General features: G+C 41.5%; 1 protein-coding gene across 3 annotated transcripts in view; it reads right to left on the bottom strand.

Annotated features, from left to right (window-relative positions):
- Nucleotides 1–3,003: 3,003 nt before the first annotated feature.
- CFAP58 (cilia and flagella associated protein 58) overlaps nt 3,004–12,478 on the bottom strand; it is a 111,201-nt gene continuing 101,726 nt past the window's right edge. For 2 of the 3 annotated variants that reach the window (XM_047825500.1, XM_047825499.1), the window contains exons 16-18: nt 10,369–10,488; nt 7,892–8,025; nt 3,004–3,713 (exon numbers count right to left, since the gene is read on the bottom strand). In XM_047825500.1, coding sequence (XP_047681456.1) covers nt 3,602–3,713; nt 7,892–8,025; nt 10,369–10,488 — 366 coding nt within the window. In that variant the 3' untranslated portion in view covers nt 3,004–3,601. Of the gene's footprint in view, nt 3,714–7,891; nt 8,026–10,368; nt 10,489–12,478 lie in introns of those variants that run through there. The other variant, XM_047825501.1, reaches the window with a different exon arrangement.

The raw sequence follows: 12,478 nt of genomic DNA, 5'->3' as shown, positions 1-12,478 counted from the left end.
CCATTTTAATATTTTAAAATGCCCTCCCTTTGATCCTATTCCAGCCAGATCTCCGTATAATTGATTATGTTTACTAAGAGACCTAGTATCTTTCCTCAAATAGCCCAGGCTCTGAAATGCCACATTGCTCAAAATTCATTATATAGTGTTTTCCTATGGGTATCTTGGCCTAGGTCAACCTTCAGAATCTGGCTGAGCAAGCCAAGAGATCAAATGATAATTATCAACCCTGGATAAATTTTTACAGCAAAATTACAGCCCATGATCGGAGAGTTGCTGCTGCCTTCTCTTAGCATAACTACCTCCATCTCTATGGCTTATCACAGCAACAAACCTTTGCTCTGGGCAATTTCTTTAGAGGTAAGCACAATAAAAACCTGTCTATAAGAGCAGTCGTTGAGATGCTATGATCAGCAAATAATGACCAGGGAGTCCATTTTATCATGTCTCTCTCTATCCACAGAGAAACCCTACCAGTTCCCCCATCAGCCCAGTAGAGAGTCAATAGCTGGTTTAGCAACATGACTCCTTTCTGAAACTCTGAAAACCCCAGGATAAAATGATGCTACTGTACAATCTCCTAATGTTGTTTTACAATGCAGTTCAAATTTGTGATTTTAAAAGCACCTCAGCCCACTGTGAGTTCACAGTTATCTTTAATGATTTGCAAATCTCAGTGTTTTTAATGACTCATTTTTGTACTGTGGCTATGCTGGTAATACCTGCACCTAAGTAGTTATTGCTTATAATACCCTGGGCTGTCAGGGTGTGCAGTAAATGAGAAGCAGCAGCAGTATCTTCCACCTTTTCAAGTCTTAATTTACTCCTCTTCCATTTGAACATAAGCCTCTGGAGCCTATAGAGTTGCTGTGTCATCTCTTGGAGCGCACGCCATCTTGGCTCATGGGACCTCGGTCATCCATAGAGGCTGACCACCCTTCTCCTCCCCATGGAGAAAAACAAGAAGATGGCAGCTAGAGGCCACCAGGGTCTTTCCTTCTGGAAGCTCTGACTTCTGAAGGTGAAAGATCTGTCCCCAAATCACAGTTACAAAAATATATATATATACAGAACTTTTCATGAGGTACTCAATGTGGCATTTCCACAAGATATTCAACTATAAATCACATTACCAAATCTAACTTTATCCCAATATTACAGTGTTATCTGTTATTATTAGTATCATGTGACAATTCTTACTAATTTCAAAACATAAGTTATCACCATGTAATAATAATAATGGCAGTTATTTACTGAACAGTTACTATGTGCCTGACATTGTTCTAATCTTATCCATGCATTAATTCATTTAATCCTTAAAACAAATTATTGTTATGATGAGCCAGAACTTGAACACATCTATACCATAATAGGATACATCAAGAATCACAGATCCCTTTTCCCTAGGGAAGTGAATTTCTCATAGGGTCACCGGGGTGGCTCAGTTGGTTAAGTGTCCAACTTCAGCTCAGGTCATGATCTCATGGTTTGTGAGTTCAAGCCCTGCGTCAGGCTCTGTACTGACAGCTCAGAGCTTGGACTCTGCTTTGGATTCTGTGTCTCCCTCTCTTTCTGCCACTCCCCCACTCGTGTTCTTTCTCTCTCAAAAATAAATATATATTTTAAAAATTTTATTAAAAAAAAAGTGAACCTCTCATAGCCACCCAAGGACTCAGTAGGAGGTTGACAATAGATATATTTCAAAAGTCCCTGAATGGACTGGAAAATCTCCAGTGTTGTACATGTGTAATAACTGCCTTGCTTTACCTTACCTGCAAAAGTCTTTTGTCTAAACAAAATATGGCCCTGAGGTAAGATAACATCAGTGATTTTAAAAAGGGAAATGGTCCCACCATGATTCTTTAGGTCTAAGGTGCTCTTGGCAAATTCTCTGGGGTACATTCTCATCCTCCACACTCCTATATGGTACACAAAGAGTTGATGACCACACCTCATCATAGAGTCACCGTCTACAGTGGAGGGTGATTTCCATCTGTCATTTTTCTCCTAGGACCCTGTGGGAAAAGCAAGAGAGGATGGCACTGCCTCACCCACTCCCACTTCCCACCCCCAGCCCTTAGCATTTTCACTGCTGATAGTCAGCAACTGCCCTTTCTGTCTCAGGGCTGCCCCCAGGCTGCTGGACCCTGCTGTGCTGCAGGCAGAAGAACCCTTCCAAAGCAGTCCTTGACCAAAGACTGACAGCATAAGGGTTATAAATACTCGGCTGCCTTCCCCTGAAGGGGACAACTCTGAGATCTCTTTACATTGTCTCCAGAGCACCCTGTGAAATGTAGCCAGTCTCCCACCATGGAACCTGACTTCAAATTGCACCTAGCTTGATTCCCTTCCCTTCTCAGACCCACTTCCCCACTATTAGTGGATTTCCTGGGATCACTTCGTGATAAATCACTTCATGGCCATAACTGCCTTGGGTCTGCTTCTGGTGGTGAACTGAGGACATGTAGACAATCCCTCTAAAATCCCACCTCTCTGTAAAATCTGAACAAGCATCCTGGAGTCATTAAGTTTCCTGCTCCCTGCAGTGGGGACCTTCGTCCCATAGCACAAATGGAATGATCCACTTGTAATGTCCTTGCTTAACCCTGATCTGCCTACTCCTCTATAATTTCAAAGATCACGGAGGTCAAGTTCTTGTGAGGGGGATGACCACAATGTCCTCACATAATATTACTGAATCAGCACCCTTAATGAGGAGACTTTGAACTGATGTCCAAGTAATTGAGGCTTCAACAGAAAGAAAATACAATGGATTCAATGACTCCAAATGTTGGCATGCAGCCTGAAAGCCAAACAGATCCCGGTCCTATATAATTCTGTTCTCCAAGTAGGAGGTCTAAGAAACGCAAGGTCTTCAGAGGATACCAGCCCAAACCCCTCATTTTAAAGTCTTGGTTCCTCTGAATCAAATCCTATGTTAAACATTTCTCACAGTAGTTTTAAACTTTAATTACATACTCTACCAAAGCAAAGATCAAAATCTCTACAAAGGTTCTTTTTTATTTTTTATGATGAAGTATTTATTAGTATGTCTCTTTGGAATAGATTTTCATACTCCAGGCCTGAAAAGAAATTCCACATAGAAATCATTCTCAAAACACTTTTTAAATACTTGAGAGTTTGTCCTTTTTTCTCACCTCATGCAATGACTTGTTAATGAGGAATAATTAAAATAGATTCTTATTAAAAAGAAATGCACTGCATTTCAAAAATATTTTTAAATGTAAAACCTATACAGCAATGTTTATAATAGAGAAATTCAGATCCAAAGTTTCATCTATACAGAGTGTCTAGACATAGGGTGCATTTCAAATCAATCAACAAAAGATCTGCTTTATGCAATGTGTCAGCCTAATTGAATGATATAATTACAATCTGTTAATATCCATGTGGACCAAGCAGAATGTCACCACTCTTTTATGTACATGACGATGATGGTTTTGCATTTCTTTCCATCCTGGAATTTGAACACTGATTTCTCTAAATATTTGTGATCCAAGGGATTTGAAAAAGATTCCTCCAAAACGTTTCAAAGAGAATTTCATGAGCTGCTCTACTGGACCCAGGCAGGAGCTTCAGGTTAGGACTTCACTTTGGATGGCCTGTAGAGGGGAAATCCACCCCCAGTAAAACGAGGGCCAGTTGGCTTGGCCATTGAGAGGGTGTTATCCATGGATATTCTGTCCTTATTTCTGTAAGAGAGGAGGTGAAAGTTAACTTCCTTACCATCTTTTTTCCTCTTCCTAAGTTTGGTGTTCTCTAAGTTCCCTGGGTGAGTTAGCCATTGAAATCTGCTTTGATTAAAGCTTCCAGTTTTAGACAAAGTGGTTGTTTAAATCTAATTAGGTGTTCGCTGATAACACATAAAATTAGGGAAAGACACAAGTAAACGTGCCCTCCTAATGTTGATCTAAATGTGGACATAAGACCTCATTATAACTCAATTATGGACTTGAGACTTCCGACTTGTAATCATCTTCCTGTTTTATAAAACATCTGTTTAGTTCCAAAGAGTCATCGGAAGAATCTTTCTCTTGGCTCAGTTATAATGACGAATTCATCATTTATCAAGTTTTCTATTTCAAATTTTCAGAGGAAACATAAATATTTACCACACGCATAAGGTATCTTCATCAAACTTGGACATTTATAAAATACAAATTTTACTATAACTTTAGACAAGCAGAAGTTATTATTAGAAATAGTTTAAGATATAAGAAAATCTGAGAAAGAGAAATAAGATAGTACATTGGGCAACAGATAAAGGGAGTCCTGCCCTAAAATCTATAATGTATCTTCTACATAGATATCCTTTAAATACACACACATACACACACATTCACACGTGTACACACACACACACACACACACACACACACACACACACTCAAGTTTCCTGCAGAGGTACCTTAAATTTATACAAATTCCCTATTGTGAATTCAGGGGTCTTACAGAAAACATCTTGGGAACCCCTTTTTAAAAATAAAAGTTAAGCTAATAACTAAGACCAAAACCAATTAGATTTGACAACTGGAAGTGATTTACCTCAGAGGAGAGAATTCCACCTTTTGGGAAAGAAACTCTAGACCAGCCTGGGGTTCCAGGACAGGAGAGTCAGAGGCAGGTGGGTGGGGGTGCAGGTCAGGATGGAAACATGATGAAAAGGGTGTTTGAGAAAAATGAAAGTAGGCATAAATGCAAAAGTAGCATGAGTTGCTATTTTATAAAGAGCAAGTGTGGGGAGAATGTCCACAGAGATTATTCTAAATTATTCCATTTGGAAAGAACCTGAAGAAGATTGGTTAATCAATCCAGCAGTTTCTTAGCAGAATTGATTTCATTATTATAAAAAAAAAAAACCATCCTCCATAAATAGGACAAAAGCTTTAGCCTTGAATGGATCCAGTTAAGAGGATTCCTTCAAGTGCTTGGCAACTTGTCTACCCCCTGACTGCCGGTAGATGCAGCAAGCACCACCTCCTCCAGCCCTCTCTTGCCTTAAATAACCTAAGTTTTCCTCTCTGAAGTAACTTAAGCATAATGCTTCTGGCTTGCTCTAAGCTGACTGATGGGAATGATGTCTCCTTTATATTGCCTTTGTAATGCATTTACAGACCAGCACAATGGCTCGCTCAGCCTTCTCCCTTCCAGTCTACACCATCTCAGCACTCTTGTTCTTGCCTCAGTAAACTTTCTCAGCCCTTGAATCTTTTTGCTTTTCTCCTATGAACCCCTCTCTCTGTCTACTTCCAGTTTATGGATCCCCAACTAAATGTAATTGCCAATGGCACCCTAACCAGGGCAGAATGGCTACAAGTGAGCAATTTAGGGAAAGGAGAGGACAGGTAAAGACAAAGATTCTACAGCCATGCTACCCAATAGAAGTTTCCACCATGATGGAAAAACTCTCTATCTAGAGCCTGATGTGGCATCCACTACCTCCATGTGGCTATTTAGCAGTTGAAATGTGACTAGTGCAACTAAGGAACTGAATTTTTAATTTGATTTAACTGTAGTTCATTTTTAATTAAATACCCACAAAAGACCTATGGCTGGGGGCCATGCAATTTTAGTAGATGTGCCAATGGGAGGGACTGAGCCAACAGAATGGCATTTCCATGGGCTCAACACACTGTCAGTGTCCAGAAAACTATGGGTGGAAGGGGATCAATAAGGTCAAAGGTGACTAGGCCAAACTGCAGGACCAAGGTAGGGAAGTTGGTCAGCTCTAGAAAGAAAACTGTTTAGCTAAGTGAGCTATTTGTAACTGTGTATACTAGACTGCTGGTCTCCAAAATAGATGCATGTACTCTCAAAAATGAGTAAGATGACCCACTGGGAAGTGCCAAGAAGGTATTTCAGATTCTGCCCATATTTTGTCTTTAAAAATTAAAAACAAAATCTCAGTTTACTAATATTTACTCACAATGTCATAATAGTATTTTGCATGTGATATACAAATGAAGGACTCCTGGGTGGCTCAGTCAGTTAAGCGTCTGACTCTTGACTTCAGCTCAGGTCATGATCTCACAGTTCATGAGACGGAGTCCCCCACGTCAGGCTCTGTGTTGACAGAGCGGAGTCTGCTTGGGATTCTCTCTCTCCCTCTATCTCTGCCCCTCCCTCACTCACACTTTCTCCCTCCCTCTCTCTCTCCTCTCTCTCTCTAAAGTAAATAAATAAACACTTTTTTAAAAATTAAAATAATAGGGGTGCCTGCGTGGCTCAGTTGGCTAAGCGTCCAATTCTTGGATTTCAGCTCAGGTCATACTCTCTCAGTTCATGGTTCCCAAGCCCTGCTTGGGATTCTCTGTCTCCCCTCTCTCTGCCTCTCTCTCAAAATTAAATAAATAAACATTAAAAATTAAAATATATTGGAGATATAAAACTATTCTAAAATAAAATTTTGTTTTAAAACTTAACATAAATATATATTTAATATATATGCATATATTGGGGGGGGTGCTACGAGTTCAAAAGTGTTTTACTGATAAGAGTGTGCACTAGAAATGCTTGAAGACCACTGAGCTGGATGCATGCCTCACACAGGAACTAGCCATGTTGACATCTTACCAGCTCAACCTTGCTGTCCTAAAATAAAACCAGTGTCTCCACTCCAACATTGAGTCACATCATTAATATCAGTGCTTCTCCAGCTTAGATGTGTATGGACATCACCTGAGGACTGATGTTACTGCACATTTCTAAGGCTCATCCAGAGCCTGCTGAATCCAAACATCAGGAAATGGGGCCTGGGAACCTGAATGTTTAATAAATCCCACCAGTGATTCTTATCGGGTAGTTGCTAGACCCTACATTAAGACAGACCCATAGGAATTAGCTCAAATTTTTAGCAGGATTTTATTCTACCAAGGAGTTGGCATCTGAATGTGAAACAGGGGAATATTCTGATTTACCAGAAGGGCAAATTTTTACTGGCAAATCAATTTGCATCCAGTTACTTTAAATAGCTGCCACTAATGAATCATAGGCGGATGTACCTCTTTCCCCATGTCCCTGCAATGCCCACGTGAATGAAACACCAAACTTGGCTTAAACCCGCAATGTGAGTACTACAGAATTAACTAGATGAGTTGGGTAATGCCACTCAGCCAAACCAAGGTTCAAATCTATTGATTCATCCAAGTCTACTCTCTCACCCTAGCATTAGGCAAATGATGAAAACAAAGTGAAAAGAACATTTACTCTTCCACATGCAGGCATTCTGAAACCCAAAATGTTAACCTGAGATCGCATGATCATCTCCTAGAAAAATAAGAGCTCACGTCAATACCCCCAGCAGATACTGAAGTCAGTTATTAGACATAAAGATGGTTCAGAGCTAGATTATCTAAAACATAGGTAAAAGTTATTCGTGGGCTCATCATTACCATGGCACAAAATTGCATTATTGAAAAGTACAGCTTTACCAAGCCTAAACCCCTTAGCAAAATCACCTGTGGTTTTAAGTGTGGACATGCTTTTAGTTTGTACAAGCCTGGCCGTGAACCTCATTTGCAAACATTGTCATGGCATAATTATCTCCAAACCATAAGAACAGTGGGGCAGTGGGGGGGGGGGGGGGGGGGAGGCAGGGAAGACTACATACATTTCCTCTGCTCCGTGTTAGGTCCATCGGTGAGCAGATATTAATGGATCCCTGTTAGGGTCCTAAGGAGAGGCCTCAGTATCAAATGAGACATGCATCTTGCCCTGACACAAACCAGGGGGGGACCTGTAAAATGTCATTTGTTCACCCTGTGACCGACTTTAGACCAGTGGATTCTGTGACTCCATGACCGTCTGCCAATTATTTTCTTAGCAGGTAATAGGCACAACAAAATTAGAATAACATTTGACTAATTCTTACTTCTGAGTGTATTCTTTACGTTTCTGAGCTAGGTATTTCTTCTTTAAGTTCATCAGTTCATTGGTAAGTTTCTCAATTTCATATTTATATTCTTGGCTCTGTGATTCGTACATATTCAGCTCCGAAGACAAAACCTAATGTGACAAATGACAGCAGCATTAACAGAAGATATGCAGTGAGACAATATCCTTTCCTGAACATTTTTCCTAATCTGCTGCCATTTACCTCACTGAGGCTAGTGTTACAAAACCATGCCCAAGTCTAACAGCTAATCCTCGCACTTCCGCCAGCTCTCAAGATCTGCACCGAGGTAAAAATCCGACTGAGGTCTGAAGTCTCATAATCCAGTGACAAATTTAACAAAACCTCTGCTTAAAAGAAGTATCAGGCCACATTCAACGAGGCTCACACATGAATGGTGTAATGTGTTTCAAGAATATGGTGAGTAGAGACAGAAAAACTCCCAGGCATACAGGATAAAATTGCTTTTAAAGCCTTTTTAAAAAGCATTCAGAGAAGTCATCACTAGGGACAGTGATTCATTTGAGGATTATGGTAAAAAATTATTCTGGAATCATCCTGCCACCACCACCACTAAGTAGGCATCCAATTTCTGTGTTTTCCTAGGTTGCTGTTCTGCTAAATGTCTATCACCTCTTCACTGTGCTCTTTGGGACTCTTCACAGGTTCTTTCTTTCTCCAGGCACAGTAACACTTTCCCCTGATAAGCAGGGAGCTATGATATGAACGCAAGAGAGTCCAGGGAATGTGTAATAGGAACCCTGATTACCTGCCTCTTCCACTGTGGTGTTCAATAGATGCTGCTGGTCTTGGCTGGGCAAGAAGGGTGGGCATTTACTCACCTGACCAGAATATGTAAAGCATTCCCGAGCTAGGGGCACACCTCACAGAAATCAAACGGAAGAAAGGAAGGTTACCATTCTAAGGGGCGTGCAACAGACTTAGACCTATTTTTTCCTCTTGCTCACTATTTTAAAAATTTGCACAAAAGGAGGATCTTTGTCCTTTGAGTGTTTACCTGCTTCTGAACTCTTTCCTTTAATCTCTATGAAAATGATTCTGACTATGTTATCATGAGCTAAAGAGTAAGACTTTCATGTTGGGAGAAAATCTGCCTAATAGTTAAGCAATTAGGAACCAAGGTTCTGTTTCCAAACAGTGAATAATAGCATTTCCTAAAAGAGTCCAGATAATGAGGACAAACTAGCAGACAGGCTCAGTACCACCACCTCTGAACCTCTTCCACCAGGGGTCATATTTCCTCAGAGCAAAAATCTAGATTTCCTGAGTTAAATGGTTAAAAATACCCAAAAGCTCCTGTGAGTCATATAATGCTACCCAGCGCTAAGTGTGGCTATCTGACAGTGGCATAAAGACAGACCTGTGAGAAAATGAGCTTTTATTTTATTTGGAATACTCAATTGTTGAGAAGGGTGAAAATGATCAAAAGATTATGCCTCATGCAAAACTCAAACTACGTCTCGGGATACTCGTGTGAAATAAACACTGTGAGTGAGAAGTTGAAAATTAATGTTCTAATTACACTTCTGTTTCATCTGCCTTTTTAAAGAAGAAGGATGTGCTTGTAAAACGTGCTACTTGTGAAGGGATTAGCACTATAGTAGTCGATTTTACCCCAGGCAGAAAGGCAACGATCATCGCCCTTGTCACGCAGGTAAGTTCCAGAATTCAGCTGGTGTGTGCTACATTCTGTGCATGCGTGTGTATAAGACTTCCCTGACGTGCCAAGAATATCTAAGTACTTGTTTGGGAGGTAAAGCTCCAAATATAATGGGAACACACAGTTTCTGAGAAAACTTTTTAAAAAGCACGTGTAATAATAAAACATTCCATCTCCCCAGCTGACGTTCTTAAGTCGCCGAGAAGGGAAATTATGCTAACAGAATTCTAAAATGATTTTACTTTCCTTTCATAGCAACTTATTTGAGAGATGGTCATGAAGGAGGGCCCCGGGGGCTGGGGGCTGGGCAGTAGCCCGTGCTTTCTGTACATTTATTTCAGGTGGAATGGAATTGCAAAAACCTGCTTTGGCACAGTGGTCTGCTTCGGTGGATGATGGTGTTAAAATATTTCCTCTGCTCTTCCCCACCAACCACATCCTCTACCTCATCTTGAGGTGGTCCCTACACACCCCATCCCCCGAATTTCCATTCTGTCGCCATCACCCTCTCTCCAGCTCTTTCCTTACTCGCTCACCACCCCCTTCCAGGAAACAGAGAATTGTGAGGTCTATTAGTCTACATGCTGGGTGGGGGGGTAGCTCTGAGATGTGCCCTGCTCCTCCTGGGACTGGAATTCTAAAAGAAAAAAAAAAAAAACAGGCCAACCTCCGTGGAGTGTGGCATTTGGGAGCTGGGCTCCTTGTACTGAGGGCTTGTCGGGTCCCCAGCAGGTGACCGTCCTCTGGCCAGGAAAGCACTGAGGCTCCCACTTACTTTCAGCTGCTTGGTCTTCTCCCGCAGCGTGTGACGGTAGATCTGTAGCTGTTCTGCAGCCTCAGGGCCGGGCTGCCGTGCCAGGATGTGCTTGAGTTCCACATACAGTTTCTCTTTTTCCTGGTGGAGAGCACACCCATAAGGGAGAGAATCAGCCCCGTCAAGACAGGGAAAGCGCCTTTGCCAGCACGGTCAGGAGAACGTGGGGCCACCTAGGTGACTTCAGAGTGCCCCACCGAGTACATTCACCATACATTCTATCAAGAGAGCATCAAGCCAGCCCTGGTCAAGGGCTTAGGATGTGCCCAGCATTTGGATACAAATAATAAGGCAAATGAGGAAGGGAAAGTCTCTGCTACCTAAGCTTATGATCCCATGACCAAGAGACAAGGGCAACGATGCAAGATTGGGACATGTGCTGTGGCCAGTAAAAGTAGGGAGTGGGGAAGGTTTCACAAAAATGTCATTTGACTTGTTGCTTGAAGAATGAGTAGTAGTTTTCCCCAAGCGAAGGGAGAAAAGAAAAGCTTTTTAGGCCAAAGTCCAGAGTTAGGACAGGGGAGAAGTGAGTCTAGTTCAGTAGGTGCACAGGAGGAAGTAGTGGAGAGAATAGGCTGGGCTCAGGTATGTTCCAGGCTGTGTGGTCTGCGAAAGGATAAGCCATGCCTGGGTTTGTCTTCAGAGGAAGAGCTCCAGCAGGAAGGCAGAGAACAAAGTGAAGAGACTGCTCAGTGTACCAGGATAAGCAGAAGATGAAAACAGATGGACCTAAGGCAACTAGGTTGGAAAGGAAGTAGATATGAAGACATTCCCGAAGTAGAATCAGTGGGATTTGGTGAAAAATCAGACAAGTGAGGAAGGAAGGAGGAGGGCCAAGAAGACTCCAAGGCTTCTAACATGGATACTTTGGGGGCTGGAGGGTGATGGTGATGGAGGCAGGGAGGCTAGGAAAGAAGGAGTGGGGAAAGAGGGAGGGAATTGTCCCCACATTGTCTCCTGATTATCAGTGGGGTCTGGGTATATTGAGCTTGAGATACAGTGGGATATCAACAAGAGGAGTTGAAAATGAGGTTCCAGAGTTTGAACTGAAGAGCAAATTGGAACTGGTGGTGGGTTATGGCTACAGCCATGAGAGCAGCTCCACCAACCAAGGATGGCTTCTGGGGTGGCCAGGAACTTGAGGTCTTTGGGAAATCCAGCATATCAGGGGAGGTAAGGAAGAAAGACACAGAGAAAAGGAACAAAGGAGAGTAACCAAATGTCCCCCAAGCAAGAAATGGCAGCGTTTAAAAAGGGAGGCATGATTTGATGGGTCAACGATATCAGATGGGCTAAAAGAAGAAACCTGAGAGGGACTGAAAAGGGCCTTGGGGGAGGGCTGTTAGGATGATACCACTGACCTTGGAGAGGTTGCAAGAACATTTGGGGAGCAAAAGTCACAGAGGCTGGAAAAAAAAATCAGAAGGAGGAAGTAAGGAAACTGAGTCTTTTAAGCAATATAACATCGGAAGAACAGAACCCTGGAAGTGGTTTGAGAGAATAGGTAAAAAGCCATGAAAACTAGGATGTGCACATCTGTAGAAAGAACGGGCTTCCTAGGAACCCAAAGCAAATCATAATTTTGTAATTAAATTTAACCAACAAACAATATAGAATTCCCATTTGTACCCTAAAGTTTAATTGCTTGTAATGTGTTTTCAGATTCTTGAACTAAAGATACTGCATACAAGAAAGATTTATTTCCTAGGCATCTCAGTTCCAGATTCCCATTTCTCTAAACTACAATAATTTGAACAAACATTGATAAAGACTAGTGTGTCTACTCATTTGTCTCTGTACGTATTTATTTCCCTAAGGTAATTGTGTTAAAGGAAAAAAATATAAGTAAAAGCCCTCTCAATAAATGACACATCCAGGCAAATGGAAACTAATTTCTACCTGGAGCTAAGTCTTCTTAGCATTGCCATCAAATAATCTGTTTTTGACAGAGAACATGAGAGTCATTAAAAAAAAATCGGTAAAAGAAAATTCATTAACTACTCATTGTTACCATTTGCTTTGGATTTTCCTTTCCCCCTGGCCAAATTATAGAAATTTGCGCACAAAAAAA

Source organism: Prionailurus viverrinus, chromosome D2 (assembly GCF_022837055.1).
Source record: "Prionailurus viverrinus isolate Anna chromosome D2, UM_Priviv_1.0, whole genome shotgun sequence".
Classification (NCBI taxonomy): Eukaryota; Metazoa; Chordata; class Mammalia; order Carnivora; family Felidae; genus Prionailurus; species Prionailurus viverrinus.
The sequence above is the reverse complement of the archived record's forward strand: the minus strand, read 5'-3'. Positions and strand labels throughout refer to the sequence as shown.